Source organism: Nelumbo lutea, chromosome 6, assembly GCF_056320005.1.
Source record: "Nelumbo lutea isolate HS-2025 chromosome 6, American lotus-T2T, whole genome shotgun sequence".
Taxonomy (NCBI): domain Eukaryota; kingdom Viridiplantae; phylum Streptophyta; class Magnoliopsida; order Proteales; family Nelumbonaceae; genus Nelumbo; species Nelumbo lutea.
The window spans coordinates 25,707,884-25,726,380 of record NC_142689.1 but is presented as its reverse complement, the minus strand read 5'-3'; the positions used below and the strand labels follow the sequence as shown (position 1 = coordinate 25,726,380).

General features: G+C 37.3%; 1 protein-coding gene across 1 annotated transcript; it reads left to right on the top strand.

The window, feature by feature from the left end:
- The first annotated feature begins 9,717 nt into the window (after positions 1–9,717).
- On the top strand, positions 9,718–18,106 carry LOC148848046 (ETO1-like protein 1). Its single transcript, XM_088950420.1, has 5 exons — positions 9,718–10,049; positions 10,133–11,845; positions 11,967–12,258; positions 15,120–15,429; positions 17,687–18,106. Exons 1-5 carry the CDS (start codon positions 9,925–9,927, stop codon positions 17,905–17,907), a joined length of 2,661 nt encoding a protein of 886 aa, XP_088806546.1. The 5' UTR covers positions 9,718–9,924; the 3' UTR covers positions 17,908–18,106.
- The last annotated feature ends 391 nt before the right edge of the window (positions 18,107–18,497 follow it).

Genomic DNA, 18,497 nt, shown 5'->3' with positions numbered 1-18,497 from the left:
TCTGCCTCTTCCACCAAACAATTAGCAATAGGCTCCGGTGATGTTTGGCATTGATGTCGTTTTCTGAGAAAACAGAATCATATAGGCACCACATTAGAGAAAACAGTGCTTCAAACAATGCCTTCTTGTTTGGTACATTCTTTTTCAGAAAAAATGTTGCTACAAACCATACCTTAGAAATTGGCAAAATGTGGTCTGAAGCAATGCCAAATTCAATGTTTTTTGAGAAAATGGCGCATTACTGTCAGTGGTGCAATAATGTGGCATCATCTTAGAAATTAGATAATATAGATCAATGTTGAACTAGTGTTGTTTTCTTAGAAAACGCTTATATGGCCGCACCGGTTCCAAAAAAAACAAACATGCTTACAACTTCATATGTCTAGCACCATTTTTATGAGAAAACGGTGCGATGTTCCTAGCACCGATGCCAAACACCTACTTAAACCTTCTGGCCACAAAATGACCCCACTCATCTCTGATAACAGCACCTCTACCAACACAACCTTTGGAAGTGACCCTGCCCGCTTAAACCACCCTCTAGGTGGCAACGGAATTCCCTGGAAGTAAAACTCTGCCCACACTGATAGCATCTCCCCAAGAATTTAACATACATGTATGGAAGATTTACCCAATGTGTAACTGAATGCTATGTGTGCAGAGTTTTTACTTGCAGAAGATCCGGGATCACAGCTGAATAAATGAATACCATTTGCAACCTTAATTCATTGGGTTGTCAAAATAAGCAAATGCATTGCCATTCTGATACCAAATTCACCTGCTTTCTGGAATTGAACCCATATATCAATGCTTAAGGCAACGTTTTAAAAAATGACTCGAAAACGGAATCGTTCTCGCCTCTGGTTTTTGAGTCGACGGTTTGACCATCCGGTTTGAACGGATGGCCTGTTTTGATAAATAAATTAAAAAATAAAAAATAATTAAAAATAAAAAAATGGTCAAAACTGTTGAACAGGTCGACCACCCGAGTCAACGGATTGTTGACTTTTTCAATAGTTTTTTACCAAAAACTGGGTTTTGGGTAAAACGGAACTAGTTGCCTAGACAACTCTCAGGCTGAACGGTCTGACTGTCCAGATCAACTACGGTTCGAAAAACCTTACTTCAAGGAGTGTCAATTGGACCAAATTTGGTCCAATCCGGTCTGGTCTGATATGAATCCATTACAAATAGACCAAGTCCAATCCAATCCATGAATACTCTGGGCGCCAGTCCAATTCAATGTCTAGACGGTTCAATCTGTTCAAATTGGTTTTAATTTAGATTGATTCCAATCCAAACTTGGTCCATTGATACATATTGATACATGTATTCTTATCTTCTATTAATGGATTGGATATAGGTTCAATCCAACTAAATACAATATAAATTCATTACCGATGGACCAGATCAAATCCAATCTAATAACTACTTGAGACTGTACTGGATTCAATATATCTTATTGATCCGTCCAATCCGTTTAAAATTGATTTTTGATTTAGATGGGTGCAGCCCAAAAACGGATCCATTGACACTCCTGCTTCAATATTATCGTCCTTGCCTAATTAAATCGAAGTTACTGGTTGCTGCAAAGTTGTTTGAGAAAGTAATTAATAAACAGACAAATCTCGATTAGCTTTGCTTTGAAGTGCATCAGTGAATAGTGATTATTGATTAATCAGTCCAATGGTCCATTAGAATCTACAACAAACAAATTAGAGGTTGTGGGAGTTAAGTTGTTGTAACTTACAACAGAACCTGTTGGCCAGCGAAACGATGAAATCTTTCTAACAAGTTTCGAAACCCTACAATGTGTCAACCACAGCTGGCCGAGAAATAGAATACACTTGTTTTCAAAGTTACAGAGATGAATGCTTGTTTTTTCATTAATAAGCTGCTCTTCTCTTCCTGTTCTGGGCTCTCTCCCTTACAGCATCTATTAACTTATGTCCTAACCAAATGCTTTCTTCTAGCGACACACACAAACACAGACACTGCCCTTCCATCCTCTCTCATTTATCTGACTTGAGACTGCAATACCACTGTCATCTTTGCCTCTCATCCTCTGTACTTGCCGTCGTATGTTAGGGCGTGTGTTGGGAGTCGAGAAGTTGACATTGATAACAACACAGCTGAATGCAATTGAAGGGACAGAGACAACACACATGCACGCACCACAAGCGGACACATAACCTTTGATATTGAAAATTTATAGTAGTTATGATGTCGTCATGAGAAATTATTGATGAGATCCAATCTGCTGAGTGGGTGAGGGGTGACCCACCTTCTCGTATTTATTTGCTACAACCAAAATCCGATACAATCTTCACTATTGATGAAGAGTTTATTCCTCACTTGTCTTGTGCTCAGCTTTACTTTAGTATCAAGTCCTTTGATTTGAACATCTAATGGAGCATATTGATAGGCATGACTCTGCTCCACTGTGAATTCCATGTCCATGGTTTAAATAATTCTCTACTCTGAAACATAAAGCAGAGTGACCAAGTTGCCTTTCCTTTTCAAGGAGGCTAATACCCTTGTAATGGACTAGTGGGGTTGATAAGGCACATTGTCCCCATGTTTGAAATTGTAGCCATAAGCCCAAAACAAAGAGAGAAGAAGAAGAAGAATAAAGAAAGAACCTTTGAATTAAAATCTTATTTGATTTGGGATTTTGGGTGGACACGATATCTAATTTCTTGCCTATACAAATTAGCTATCACTTATCAGTGCCAATGGAAAGGGCCAAATTTGTCAATATCAAGATTAGGGCTTGTGGGCACCACCCTTTTCTAGTGATCTTTCTTGCGTCCATTAATTTTTTCCTTAAGGCAATAAGGCTTTACTTGGAAGAAAGAAACAAGGCACTTTTGTACCTTCCCTTACTTTCCTCCAAATGAATGATTCTGCAATTGTGCTCGTCATTTCCTTCTACTTCCGGTGACGAGTAAACCAAGCCAATAGCAATAGCACTGTCATGTCCAATTGGGTTTTAGGGTAAGACTCTACTGTGCCAACCGGAGGCATTACATTTACCACTTAAGTTAACCTAGTACTGTAGTAGTGGACTATGGGGTTAGGACTTAGGACACAGCGGTCCAAGGACCGGATTCCCCCACCCAAATCCACATCCAGCTAATCGTTCCGGATCTTGATACAATCCATTGATGACCCTACTCGTGGCCCGTGGGATTGGAATTATGAATTATTAATTTCTTGTTCTCAACCCTAATATCACCCATACCCCACCGAGTTTGTGTACTGTCAATTGGACCCACCTAAAATCAAAATCTTATGCTGTGACGAGTATGAGTATAGGGAGATACCTGCAGGCTGCAACCATGTTTAATTTACAGGAGATTTGAATTCACTTGCTGCTGCAGTTGCAGCTTTAATCTTTTAAGTAAGACAAAATAACAAGGAAAAGCTTAGATCAATTGTCCTTATCAGATACTTCCAACCCTAATATCAACCGTACTCTCACCATTCACAGATTAAGAGTCAAAATGCTCCTTAAAAGGAATGACTCTGTCTGTGCAAATGAAGACTGTACGTAGGAATTGCAAATGCTTGTGTTTCACAAATAGATGAGGCAGAGCAATTTTTGTAATGGAAGAGGCACGGTAAGAGTGTTTTTAGTAATAGAGGAAAATGGGTATTGTACATATTGACTCACACTCCTACCATTTGTCATCCACCAAATGAATTGTCCTAATTTGGTAAACAGTAAAGAGAAAGGGTCAAAGGATTTCCTAGATTGACATCCTTCACGGGGCCCCATCATTTTCATTTATACCCACTTTACCTTCCCATCTGTTGGACTTTGCTTAAACTTGCTACATGAATAGAGAGGGTGACATGGTTCAGAGTATCAATACTTTCTTTTAACCCAGCTGAAATATCAAAATCTCTTTTTATAAACTTTCACTAAACACCCATCTTTCCACCACAATCACTTCACACTTACTTCCTTTATTTAAGCTTGATAAATGTCTCTAATTCCTTGTATTCAGTGTATTAACAACTTCAAAACTGATACATATCGTATGATACAATGAAACATATCCATACTTTTTGAACCATGAAGGGTGATCAGTGACGAAAGTTCCACGTATGCCCTCGAAAGCTGCCACAAGTAAGAATTGTAGGCCACTCATGTCCCCTTCCTAGATGACACTGTCATCATACACCTAAACAAATAAGGGAGACAATAAATTATAATTAACATCCTAATTCACATGCATTAGGGAGATAACGGGATAATTGTGCAGGTCATTTCTTAATCTTATCTTGCTATTTCCTTTTTCTGTTATCAACTCTTACTACTTACTTCAGTTCCCAATCCACCCAAGAGATTTTTTCACTAATAAATTAACTAACACAATAATCCCTATCATCATCATCATCACTTACATGGTTGGGAGTGGTTTGGGTGTGCGTTTAACTATTAAAAAAACACAAAAGACAAGGAAGATAAAGATCCAGTGGGCTGTCATTATCTAATTAGATTTTTTATTTCCTTGATCCAATTGATCTTCAAATGACATAACATACATCAAGGGTCCGTTTGGTTTATTTCTGAAATCGAAATTAAAATCCTTTAGAATTGAAAATGAAATGGTCTATTCCCATAATCTGTTTGGTTCAAATAAGAATCAAATTTGAAATTAGAATCATCCATAATGAGATATCATTTCCAAGATAGGGAGAGAGAGTGGCTATTTCCTTAAATGGGGAATACCATTTTGCTAAGAATGAAAATGAAATTCCAATTCCATCCAACCAAACGATTGGAATCAGAAAAGATCATTCCAATTTCAATCCTAAACCCCTATTCCCACAAGCCAAATCAAATGGACCCAAATGATGAATATACTGCTTACATGGAGCCCAAGTATTCATCAGCAAGCCTAGGATAGGGCTAATATAATACAATATTGCTACCAAAAGGCAAAAATACCAAAAAAAAAACATAATAATAGTGATTTTAAAGCCATTTTCTTCTGTCTTTTTCATGATTAAAAGAGATAAGCTATTAAAAGCTGATTAAATTAACTTATTAGTTCTTAAGACTAAAATTAAGAGACAGTAAAAAAGACAAAAGAAATTAAATAAAAAAAAAGAGGGGAGCTGGCATTTGATTTGTATGGTCCAGAAGTTCACATTCACATTCCCTTGGTCAAAGCGCGTGGACCAATACAAGCTTGAATATTTCATCTCTTTGGGTGGCGAAATCACTTCCCCCCATAAAAACCTTTGTGTGAACATTTATTTTTGTTCCACAGTGATTATTTATTGTTATTTAATATAAGGAAATAAAGATAAAACCATCCAACAATTATGCTGTGGAGTTGTTGCTCAGATGAGATTCTCATCACCCAAACCCAAGAGGAAAATGGGTTTGGGTTCGGATCTTATTATTGGATTTATTTTACAATTTGAAACCTTGTGATAAACTAAACCCGCTCCATATATATAGGTATTGAATAGTGTGGAATGTCCACATGACCAGCTGCATTTCATGCCCTAATTTCCTTAGCCAAGGAAAATGAATTAAAAAAAGGATGGAATTTTACCAAGTTGGGAGATGATGATGGGGAGACACGCAGCAGTTTTGAGGCATCTTGCAAGATTCTAGTGCAAAATTTGTACTCGGTGCATATTTACATGTATTTAATTATAACCAACTAATGAAAAATTTGCACTTTCTTGTTTCATTTTCACAAAAAATTTGCATTATCTTTCCTCTTGTGTCCTACCTTTCATTTTCTCTTATGCAAAGTGGGACCACATTATTTTACTTTCCATTCTACTCCTCTCAAACAAACAAACTTCCTTCTACTTTGATTTTTTTTTTCATTAAAAATGGCAGCCACATCATTCCACTTCCAACTTTATTCCTCTCAAAGAAGAACTTAAAAACAGAAATAAATAAAAAATTTCCTTCCAAAATATTTGCATCTCATTTTCACTGCAAATAAAATGAAACCTTTTTTATTATGTATATATTTTATATATATTTATATATTTATATTTTACATATTTGTATTTATATTCTTTCCAAACTGAGCCTATATGTCAAAAGCCCGTGAGAATAGCTTTGGTCCCAGAATCCTATGGGAGCAAGAAACACACCACTTGGTCTGTAAAGTCCCTGTGCTCTGATTGATGAACTTGGGTTCCATCAGTGAGTGATTTGATTTCCATTGCCAGCGAAACACCCATTTGGATAGACTCGTCAGACGTACATAATCAAATTGGATCAGCATCGAAAAGATGCAACCGTCCCAATGATGCCATAGCAAGGCACCATACACCACAAATCTGGAATATTGTGAATGGGACCAATTATAGAGAAGTAATAAGAGAATTTTTGAGTGGGTAGTATGGTCATTGTGCATTGAATTATTTGGAGGAGGGGGAGGGGGAGAGGTCCTATTGGATTGTATTTGGTGGTGTAAGGGTAAGAAACTAAGAGAAACAATCCAACCCAATCCAACTCAACCCCACTCAATTGCCACGCTCTCCCTCTCTCTCTCTCTCCCCCCCTCTGTCCAGTTTTTAACTCGTTTGGCAAATCCGAATTATTTTCAAATGATGTCTATCTCCAAACCCACCAAATCTCTCTCCTCTCCCCACTCTCTCTCTTTTTCTCTCCATGCTTATTTCTTGTCTCCTTTCTTTTTATCTTTTGTTTCGATATATCACGTGATAATCGTCTCTATCCATCCATGCCCGTCCTTCCACATCCCAACTCTTTATATACCCATTTTACCCTTGTCCAACCCCTTCCAATCACATTTCTTAAGCCCTCATCAATATTTGTTCAACTTTACATTTGAAGGGGTCCAGCCCAAGTGCCACAGTGTAAATTCATTAAATTGGATACCCAACTAGCACCACCCGACCCCACCCATAAATGGGCTTCATACTAAAGATTTCAAGCATTTAAAATCAAAAGAACCGGGCTACAATGAGGGTGCCCATATCATAACTCCACTGAAGTACCCTTCCATCAATGGCCACAGTCCCATGTAGGGAAGATCTGGATCTACCCTTTGAATAAAGTTTCATCTAAAATAAGTATCCATTTTATAAAGCAAGCATGTCTAATTGGGTTTATTGGATTGTCACTTATTTTTGTCCAACTATCATCTAGAGTGGGACCCATCTGATAATGGGCTCTGATCTTCCCAACTCAGCCACATGGCAGCTCATCAGTGGGCCTTAATGCTGGTTTAAGTTAATAATAGTCTTCAAACTCAAATAAAAGAGGATGTGGGCCCTATTCTTAGTTAAAGTTGATTTTTTTTTTATAAATAAAATCTGATTTCAATCTCCTAATTAAAATTAAACAACCTATAATTAATTTACCACGTGGATAATGGGTCCCAAGAGAATGTGGGTAATAGTTTCCCCATGGCCATGGCCCATACTGAGTACGGGCTTGGTATTTAACTTGTTATTATAATTAATAAGGACAAATTCTTTAAATTATTCCTATTTAATTATATCCTTACTGTTTACATAGATTTACTGTTTATAAAAATTGATATTCAAGTGTTAACAAAAAGAAATGAAATATCAAATTTATCCTCTACTATTCTTTAAATTTCAAAATAAAACCCAACTGATGAACTGTTCAGATGATGATGTTTCGGAGCAGTTCCAACGATGATCTCTCTCTCTATGTCCGTTATTTTTTTAATCGTTTTCTCTGTAGCAGACCCAAAAATGACTACCACTAAGCAACAGCGGCTCCTTTGCATCTCTCTTCTCTGGTTCTTCCTTTCTCTCTCTCTCTCGTCACCTCCTATCTGCTGCTGCTGCAACGAAAATGGGCGCAACGCAGGCCGATATAAAACAATTCCAGAATGCACACATTACCAGTGGCAACGATAACGGAATCCACTAAAATGATCTTCCAATCGGTGAAAACCTTGAACCAGACCCACATTTGACAAGTGGATCCCCTCTCACAGCAACCAAATTGATGATTTGAATATAAACTTTCTGATCAGATCAACTATGAGCTTTTATTATTTGATGGTTGCTCATGCTCAGATCCTCTTATTCATTCAGGAGGAAGAGACTGCTTTAACTTATTTGCTTTCTCCGAGTCAAACACATCTTTGCTAGTTGGAGCAGTGGACCTTGAACTTAACCACATCTTCGCTTCTTTTGATTTTGACAGAATGTGCATTTTTCCTTCTTGCTGTCAAAACTAAATCCTTTATCTCGTGGATCTGCTTAGGCATTTTCCCTGGCTTTCAACGAAGAGAAGCACCAAATCGCCTGAAGTTGCATGATCTCTTTTTTCATCTTTTAACGGGCACAACTTCAGGGATTCCAAATACTTCAGCTTGTTGCTTTAACAGACTTGATGATCATCAACAGGTGATGGGGATCTGAGTTACAGTGACATGATAGGCATGGAAAATAGATAAATAAGAAGAAATTGTCGTCATTTTTGTTCAAATATACCTGTTTTCTGATTCTTCCTAATCACTCCACAATGACCCATTTCGTTCTATTCCTTCATGTTGGTTTTCTAGCTTTTTGGAAGGTTATTGAATAATGAAGGGTATTTAGAAATTTTAAAATAATTACCATTCATGTAATATCACATGTGGATAAAGTGTAATGTAGACAATTATTAAAAAACTCAAGGATATTTAAGACAATAACTAAATAATAAGGATGGAATTAATGTAAAGAAATTGTGATTTTAATAATACAACATGTGAGTGGATAACACATAACAGGCAATGAAAGGGTAATATGGTCTTTTCATCACGATATTCTTCCGAGAAATTGACTGAAAAAGTATCGGCGATTGCAGGAGCCAAACCGGAAGCATGTGCTGTTGGTAGTGTATCCTACTCTGCGTTCGCTCTCTCTCTCTCTCTCTCTCTCTCTCCTACATTTCTCAATGAACTCAACCTTTTTTTTTTTTTTTTTCAATTTTATTCTATTCTATTTTTTTACTAGCAAACAACAGTGGCTTCAATCCTTTGCTTTTTCTCGTTTTAACAGAAAGACTGGAGAAAAAGAGGAAAAACCGGTCCTTTTACCAAACAAAAGAAAAAGAAAGTATTCCTTTGGATTCCTTCTCTTTGATCTCATGGAATGGAATGCAGTTGTATTGATGATTTTTGGGACTTGGGTCTGAAAATTCAAGCAAGAAAATAAGTGAGCCTGTTTTGAATTTTTCTCTCCTTCTCTCTTCTATTGGGTTTCTTTTGGATTCTTTTCCCGAAATTATTTCAGCAAGGTAGGTGGTCTCTCTTGATGTTTCCATTTCTGTCTCTATTGCTGTGAATTTGGTTGATTTTAAGGTGGATTTCGCAGTATCAGAGATCTTGCTTAATCCTTTTGAGCTCCTACTGCTGAAGAAACTTAGAGATCTTTGAGGAAATAAATTGTAGAGTTTTGTGGCTGTTAATATCTCTAGCCTGTAGGATAGAGAAGACAATAGATTTAGAGACTGATTATACACCAAAAAAGCAGAGACTGATCACAGAAAGCTTCATTTTCTTGCGTGAAGAGCAACCTGTAGTTCCTTGTAGTAATACGTTTGAAGGAGAGAGAGGAACCCGTATAGAGAGATTATCTGAAAGGGTGTTTTTTTTTTATTCTCTTTTTTTTTGGTCAATCTGGAAGGGCGTTGTTTCCGTTTTGTATTTATTGTTTTTTTCTTTTCATATTCTGTTGCTTGGTGGGTTTGCAACACTTTCGGGTTCAATTTGTGATTTTAGTGTGAAAGGAGCTCCTTTTCTTTCAGTTGTTTTTCATCTTGTTAGTTATTTTCCTCTCTTCCATTTTTTTTTTTTCTTTTTTTTTTTTTCTTTTTGTATTTGAGTGTTGGAGAGAAATCATTTCAAGATTGTGGAGATCTGGAACTTGTTTCATCTCTTATGCCCCATGAAAAATCTTTTTCTTTCCGAATCCTGCAAAGAAACACAAGTGCATGCTCTGAATCCACAATCATGGCTTCAGGTTGAAAGAGGGAAGATCTCCAAATTTTCCACGCACTCCTCGTCTTCTATGTAAGTACCGCTTCTATGTTCATTTACTGAACTGGGTTTTGTTTTTCTTTTCCTGAAACTAAGATTAGGTCATTTTTCTGTAGAGAATCTCTTATCAAGGTGCCCGAGCCACCCATCCTTCCATTCTTTAAGCCCCTTGATTATGTTGATGTTCTAGCTCAAATTCATGAAGAACTTGAGTCTTGTCCGCTCTGTGAGAGACCGAACCTTTACTTGCTACAGTTTCAGGTCTTTAGGGGCCTTGGAGAAGTCAAATTGCTGCGCCGGAGCCTCCGATCAGCATGGCTAAATGCCACCGCCGTTCATGAGAAACTCGTATTTAGAGCTTGGCTTAAGTATGAGAAGCAAGGAGAAGATCTCATTGCCGACTTGCTTGCCTCATGCGGGAAATGCACACAGGAATTTGGACCGTTAGACATTGCCTCTCAGCTTCCCACTGATTTAAACTTGAATTCCCTTGAAACAGTTGAGATTGTGGGGAGTCATATTTCCAGCACGGTCTTCTTCCAAATTGGAGAAGAGAAGATAGCCTGTGATAGGCAGAAGATTGCATCTCTGTCTGCTCCATTCCATGCTATGCTTAACGGATGTTTCATGGAATCACATCAAGAAGACATAGATTTGTCTGAAAATGGTATCTCCCCTTCGAGCATGAGGGTGGTTAGTGAATTTAGCGGGACAGGCAGTTTGGAAGGGGTTTCTCCTGGTACCTTGTTGGAAATATTAATATTTGCCAACAAATTCTGTTGTGAAAGGCTTAAAGATGCTTGTGATCGGAAACTTGCATCTTTGATCTCCTCAAGACAAGATGCAATTGACCTCATGGAATATGCACTTGAAGAGAATGCCCCAGTCCTTGCTGCTTCATGTTTACAAGTGTTTTTACATGAACTTCCTGATTGTTTGAATGATGATCGGGTGGTTAAGATATTCAGCATTACTAATAAGCAGCAGAGATCAATCATGGTGGGGTCTGCCTCATTCTCACTCTATTGTCTATTGAGTGAGGTAGCCATGAACGGCGATCCCCAGTCAGATGTAACAGCCTGTTTCTTGGAACGGTTGGTAGAGTCAGCAACAACTAGTAGGCAGAGACAGTTGGCCTTTCATCAGTTGGGATGTGTGAGGCTTCTGAGGAAAGAATATGATGAAGCTGAGCAACTCTTTGAGGCAGCTTTCAATGAGGGCCATGTTTATTCTGTTGCAGGTTTGGCTAGGCTGGGTTTTATCAGAGGCCATAAACTTTGGTCATATGAGAAGTTAACCTCTACTATTTCTTCCTATACCCCTCTTGGGTGGATGTACCAGGAGAGGTCACTATACTGTGAAGGTGACAAAAAGTTGGAAGACCTTGAAAAGGCAACAGAGTTGGACCCAACACTGAACTATCCATACATGTATCGGGCTGCATCATTGATGAGGAAGCAAAATGTTCAATCTGCTTTGGGGGAAATCAATCGGATTCTTGGATTCAAGTTGGCATTAGAATGCTTGGAACTTCGGTTCTGTTTCTATCTGGCGCTTGAGGATTACCAAGCTGCCTTGTGTGATGTTCAGGCCATTCTTACACTTTCTCCAGAATATAGGATGTTTGAAGGGCGGGTGGCAGCTTCTCAACTCCGTACTCTTGTACGTGAGCATGTTGATAATTGGACAACCGCAGATTGTTGGCTACAATTATATGACCGATGGTCTTCAGTTGATGATATTGGGTCCCTCTCAGTTATCTATCAGATGCTTGAATCTGATGCAGCAAAAGGTGTGCTATACTTCAGACAGTCTTTGCTTCTCCTTAGGTATGCTCAAGTAACTTGTGGCCTTCGTTTTTTTTTTTTTTTTCTTTTTACTTGCTATTGTTGTTTGATAGGGTTATGCTTCTGTCAAAGCAGATAAAAACTCATGGTTTTGCTTGATCAGGTTAAACTGTCCTGATGCAGCCATGCGAAGTCTACAACTGGCACGCCAGCATGCATCAAGTGAACATGAGCGCCTGGTTTACGAGGGGTGGATCTTATACGATACAGGTCATTATGAAGAAGGGCTTCGCAAGGCTGAAAAGTCAATAAACCTTAAGAGATCTTTCGAGGCCTATTTTCTAAAAGCCTATGCTTTGGCAGACTCTAGCCAAGACCCTTCTTGTTCTTCAACTGTTGTTTCACTTCTAGAGGATGCACTTAAGTGTCCTTCGGACAGGCTTCGCAAAGGACAAGTATGGTTTTCTTTCATCCTAGTTCTTTCTACCGATACATTTTAGTTTTTATGTTTAACAAAGCACATCTATCTTTAGTATAGGACAGGCCATACTTTTAATGGGAACTGTCAGAGAGAGGATAAATGTCTCCTATGAAGTTTTTCGTTGTTATAAAAGAGTCCTCATTAATCCTTTCAAATATTTAGAATTTCTATGGCATTACAAATGTTTCAAACTACCCTGTTTAACCAGAAACTACAATGTATCTCTAATATGAATATAGTTGATGCAGGTTACCCAACCCATCCCACTTATTCTGCTCTATCATAAATGCCTGAAAGGTTATAACATTAACTGCAAACCTATTCATGATTATCTAGCTGAACTTAGACTCAAACTCTTATTCTCATGTTTGCCAGCCTGTAATGACCCCTATGTGTCCTTATAGCTATAATGTTCTTTTTTACTTTACACTCTTAGCTATTGGAAGCTAATAATGGCACTATCCACCCAATTCTTATTCATTCCATTTCTCTTGACCCTGAAGTATTTTTCTTCTTTATCCAATGCCCCCAATTTTAGAACCGTGTATCTTTCTTATTCCTGATCAGCAACATGAAATCATAATTTTATTGATATAAGTGAGAGAAACCTCAACCATCTCAAATGTTTGAAACAAAGGAGGGGACCATATAAGAAGCAGTGCAAGGCTTAACAGTTAGGCATATGCCAAATACACCTCACACACCTCATACAAAAATACAGAGAAAAGAAAGAAAAAAAGAAAAGAAAGGAAAGGAAAGGGAAATTTATCAAAAAAGAAAAAGAAAGGGAAGGGAAAGAAAAAGAAAGAAAGAAAGAGAAGAAAAATAAAAGAGAAAAGAAAGAAAAGGGAAGGGAAGGAAAGATAAGGGGAAAGACCCCCCCCCCCTTTCAGCTAGTATTATGCATCTTCATTCTTCTTAATATAAATGTGTTTTATTAAAAATAAAGAAAAATGAGATCCTCCTTCCTCTTCATCCCCCTCCTTGTATTTGAGAGGCACCTCTTACGTTCTGAACTACACCTTACACCTCCAAGTAGTGGAACGCCTCATGTCACAACCATCCAAGCTCACCCACCAAAATAAAAGCAGGAAAAGAAAAGAAAAGAAAACAGCCATCCAAGTATATCTTTAACTTACCCCGTTCCGGTGCTGTCTGTTCTGGGATGACTGCAATGTTCTGAATGTGAAACTTGCAACCGAACCCCAATCTCACAAAATGGAGCCCCATCATACTCCTTTAAAATCCTGTCATCACTCAATCAGTCATTCTCAAGAACATTGTGGCATCTTAGGACCAATCCTATTCAAAGTGTAAAACAATATAAAAGGATGCTTCTATTTATGAATAACTGTGGACACTCATCCCAGAAAATTTCAGAAATTAAAGAAATTCAAGAAGTGCTCTTGCACAACAGTTGACTTTAGTAATGTTCTTAGCCATTCTTTCAAGTTCAACTGAATTTCTTTTTTGTTTTGGCTATTTTATGGTCTATTTCATGATTGGGTATTAATAATACATTCCCTAGAAGAAACCTCCACAAAGATGTTTACAGACGGCAGTATGGGGCTTTGAAACTTCCATCCTGTGAAAAAAATAATAACTCATAGTTGAAAGTTTTAATGTTTGTAGCCACAAAGAGTTATTCCCGTACACTTGCTGTAAAAATGTGGTGCTATACTAACTTGGACTGCAGTGCAGTAAATAATTACCACTTTATATAATATTAGGATAATAAAAAGAACAACTCTTTTATGAAAAACATGTGATAAATACAATAGTTAGATTTAATAACATATAGATAAGTTCCCTTTGACAAGAAAAGGTGATATCAATATTTAATAATTGTAAGTAACCAATTCTCTAATATGCAGCACTAGAGGAATATGCTCTTATCAAAAGAAAAAAAACTATGGGAATATGCTTTTGCGCACATAATCATAAATAGAAAATTTAGAGAGGAAAAAATGGTTCTCTTCATTGTTTTCAATTTGCATCTTGAAATATCTGCTCCCCTGATGGTATTTTAAATAGTAGACAACAGTGAGTACAGAAGGAGTTTTTGATAGTGTGAACCCACAGGATGATGAAATTTATTCTTTCTGATTCTAATATCAATATGTAGTAGAAAAAAGAGGAATACATGTAATAATTGTAAAGTTTTGGGGGGTTTTCCCTTCCTAAGTTCAATTTATCATGGGTTAGCAGCTTTTGAAGTGCATATGTAGCTATTTGATGCAGCCACAGATGAGATTGTACTTGAACTTTCATCATCCTGTGGGTATTGTAACTTGAACTTGTTTTGAGCCTATCTCTGAAAACTTCTATTTTCTGGTCTTCAATTTTTCTCTGAATGTCTGCTTTTATGATACCTGGCTTAAGGCATCTCAGTTTCCACAAAAACCTAGTCAATCAAGTGGCTCACTATCTTATTAGTCTTGGCCATTCATTGTAAATCACTTCTTATGGATATCCAGTCTGATATTAAACTGGGAAGAATCTTTACTATTTTTTTTTTTATGAATGGGAAGAATAATCTTTACTATTGTTGATGAATCTTACTGTAATTGATAAAAAAAGATTCTTTACCATCATAGCTGGAGAAATGATAGTTGAGAAAGGCCAAGAACAACAACTTATTAAACTGTCTCATTAGATTTTGCCGCTTCAATGGGTCATCGAAGAAAAGTCTAGATTGATGAATTTATTTATGGACCAAATGTGAGGGTTTAGATTTCTATACATTTCCTTTGTGTTTATGGTATGATGTAATATAAAATGATATTCTAGTCCGGCTGTCTCACAGTATTTAACTTTCGAATTTCCACTTGACAGGCCCTGAACAATCTTGGTAGCGTGTATGTTGATTGTGGAAAACTGGAATTGGCAGCTGATTGCTACATTAATGCCCTCAAGATCCGGCACACCCGAGCCCACCAGGGTCTTGCTAGGGTCCATTACCTTAGGAATGACCGTAATGCTGCATACGAGGAAATGACAAAACTAATTGAGAAAGCTCAGAATAATGCATCAGCATATGAAAAGAGGTCTGAATACTGTGAGCGTGAACTCACAAAGGCAGATCTGGAGATGGTAACTCGATTAGATCCACTCCGTGTCTATCCTTACAGATACCGAGCTGCAGGTCAGATTTCCTTATCCATTTCTTTATTTATTTAATTTTGTATAATGTCTTAAATGTGTCTAAAAGGGGGAGCCCGAGTCACCTTTAATTTGAAAAATTCATAGATTATAAAATTGATTATTTGACAGTCAAAGCATGAGGCAAGGAATGAAGCTTAAAACTCAATCTTAAATGTGTATAAGTTGTTTGTGTGCACATCATTGTGTGTGCAATATGCATGATCACATGTACACGCTATATGTAGGGACAAATACATAAATTAAGGTACATGCTATGTGTAGGGAAAACGCAAGAAAATGTCTCTATTAAGGTATCTATTTTATTTCATTTGCTTATTGGGGAAAACTATTTTCAGTTATTTATTAATGACAATAATTGGTTGAAATGTGGATTGCAGACCAAAATTATATTTCACAACTTCCAAATATCAATTACAGAAAACTCTTGATATTAGATACTCTTGAAAAGGTCTTAAGTACAACAAAAACATCAGGAATATTAACCGATTTCACAGTAAAATAGGTTAGGGAAAATGAAAGAAGCAGAAAAAATAATTCTTTTGAAAAATTGTAGGGTTGCACACTCACATTCTCCTTGCAGCTTGACATGCCAAGATGGTGACTCGAATCCATGTTCCAAGTTGTTTACATAGAGTCTTGCCTTGTGGCTACTGACACGAGCCTTGAAAGAGGATCAATAAAATAACTATATGCAAAGTGTAAGCTAATCCTTTGTGAGTTCTTTGCTTTGCCATAAAGGCTGGTTTATTTGTACTGTTGGTCTTTTAAATAATATGATCTTTGGATTTATTTTTTCTTGGGTCTGTTTGCCTTATTAGCTAATGATCAAAAAGAATGTAATTTGGTAGCATTTGTCAACCTACTTTATTACAATCTAACTATTTTTTTGGATAAATAACTTAAGCTTATTTCATTAAGCAATATAAAACATTTAAAGTACAGGATAATACAAAAGAGAGAAAACAGGCTTTTACTCTGCCCTTTAAAGTTCATTACAACTCTGCCCAAAACAGATCATTCCTGTTCAGTGTTTACCCCTTGGTTAGCCAGGTTATCAGCCATAGTGTTGGCTGACCTATAAACCCATTTCATTCCTGAAAGCCCATAAAGCTTCTTTTTCTTTAACCAGCCCACAACCACCTTGAGTCTCCTTCAATCACCAACTTTTCAATCTTCATTTCTCTTGCCTTTTGAATCCCTTGAATCAAAGCCATAATTTTGTTTATATGGAGTCTCCCTGCTAGCCCTGAGCCTTAATAATGCAATGCCCCTTTCGCCTCTAAAGATCCCCCTATTCCTGAAGGACCTGGGTTCCACATACTACTTCCATCAAAGTTAATTTGATATATTCCTTTTCCGGCCAGCAAAGCTCATAACAGAGAAATTTTCTTTTTTTTTTGTAATTTGTGCTGACCACTTCCCTCCACCTCTTAACAAATATCATTGAAAGAGTAAAGGGAAAAAAGCTCACGTGATTTACCCAATGTACCACTCTAATAGTAAAACTCTCTATGACAGCCTCCAAATGTCTTTCCATCTCATGAAAATTCTAACATTCCTCTAATAGTAACACACTCTATGACATCCTCCAAATGTCTTTCCATCTGATTGAAAATTCTAACATACCTTTCCTCAGAAATTCTCCAAATTACTGCTGCTACTATCACCATCCACAGCATCTTACCTCTTTTCTTTGGCCATTTGAAAGTTTCCAGATAAAATACACTCTCCATACTTGTTTGGCTCATTCCACATGCACCCAAACAAGGAGAAAAACCTCTCCTAAACACGAGAGACAAATGAACAGGAGATTAATAGATGGTGGCAAAGTCTTATTGTTAGCTTTGCAGAGCCATGGTTGCTGCTGCTGCACACCCCACCCCACTGTTGGTCAATTTGAGATCATGCACTTTGAATATTTTTCCATCATTTACTCATAATCATAGCAATAAGGAAATGAAATCATTCTGACTTTTTTAAACATTCGAAGGTGTTAAAACGGATTTATTACAAGGGTAGTGTGACAGTAGAGATGTTGTCTTACGATTCTAAAGGCAAAAGATGAACTATTTTCCGACTTTATTCAGACTCCCTCAATGAAAAAGTCAAGAAGTCAAGATAAGATAACAAACTTGAGCTTTATAACGCTTCAAAAGGACCACTTGTAATTATCAGGCAGCAGGGTTTTTCTGCGTTTAGCCCACACTGAAGATGATTTTGTATTTTTGTTGGAACAGTGCTGATGGACAACCACAAAGAAAAGGAAGCGATTACAGAACTATCAAGAGCAATAGCTTTCAAAGCTGACCTCCACCTTCTACACCTGCGAGCAGCGTTCCATGAGCACATTGGAGATATATCTGGTGCCCTGCGTGACTGCCGAGCTGCTCTCTCTGTGGACCCCAACCATCAAGAGATGCTGGAGCTCCACAGCCGTGTGAACAGCCAAGAACCTTGAGGGGATCCCAAAAGGGAAATTGTACACTAGACTAGATATAGCAAGCATATCTAATTATCTATTGTTATTTTTACTTTTTTTTTTATCTTTTGTAATCTATGCAATCAGGTACGCAGTAATTTAATTATGTCAAAATATTCAAATTTTGCCCTTTCACGCAATTTTTATTATGTGAAAGGAGAAAATTGTTAAAAAATTATATATGGTCTTTTTTCCTTTTTATTTATAAACTTGAAAATTCGTTCATACAGACAGTTGCAGTAACAGAATGTAGGGAATGAACTGAAAAGTACTAGCCACTAGCCCACTAGTTTGAGTTGTTAGACCTTAGTACCTCGGCAGGCCTCCCAATGGTCCAATTTCTACAAAGTCCAGAGGATGACAGTGTGGTGGAGAAACCAGCGTAGGTACAATCACTGAAAAGTTGAAGGGAATGGACATGGAAAATTAAATGCTTTAACTTTCCCTTGCCCTGTAACTCCCAACCAGAAATATGTTCTTTGCAAGTGGTATGATTACGAATATCAATCAGGGCCGTCCAATTTGTAATATCAAAATTGAAGGAACACGAATAGCATGTTTTGAAAAAG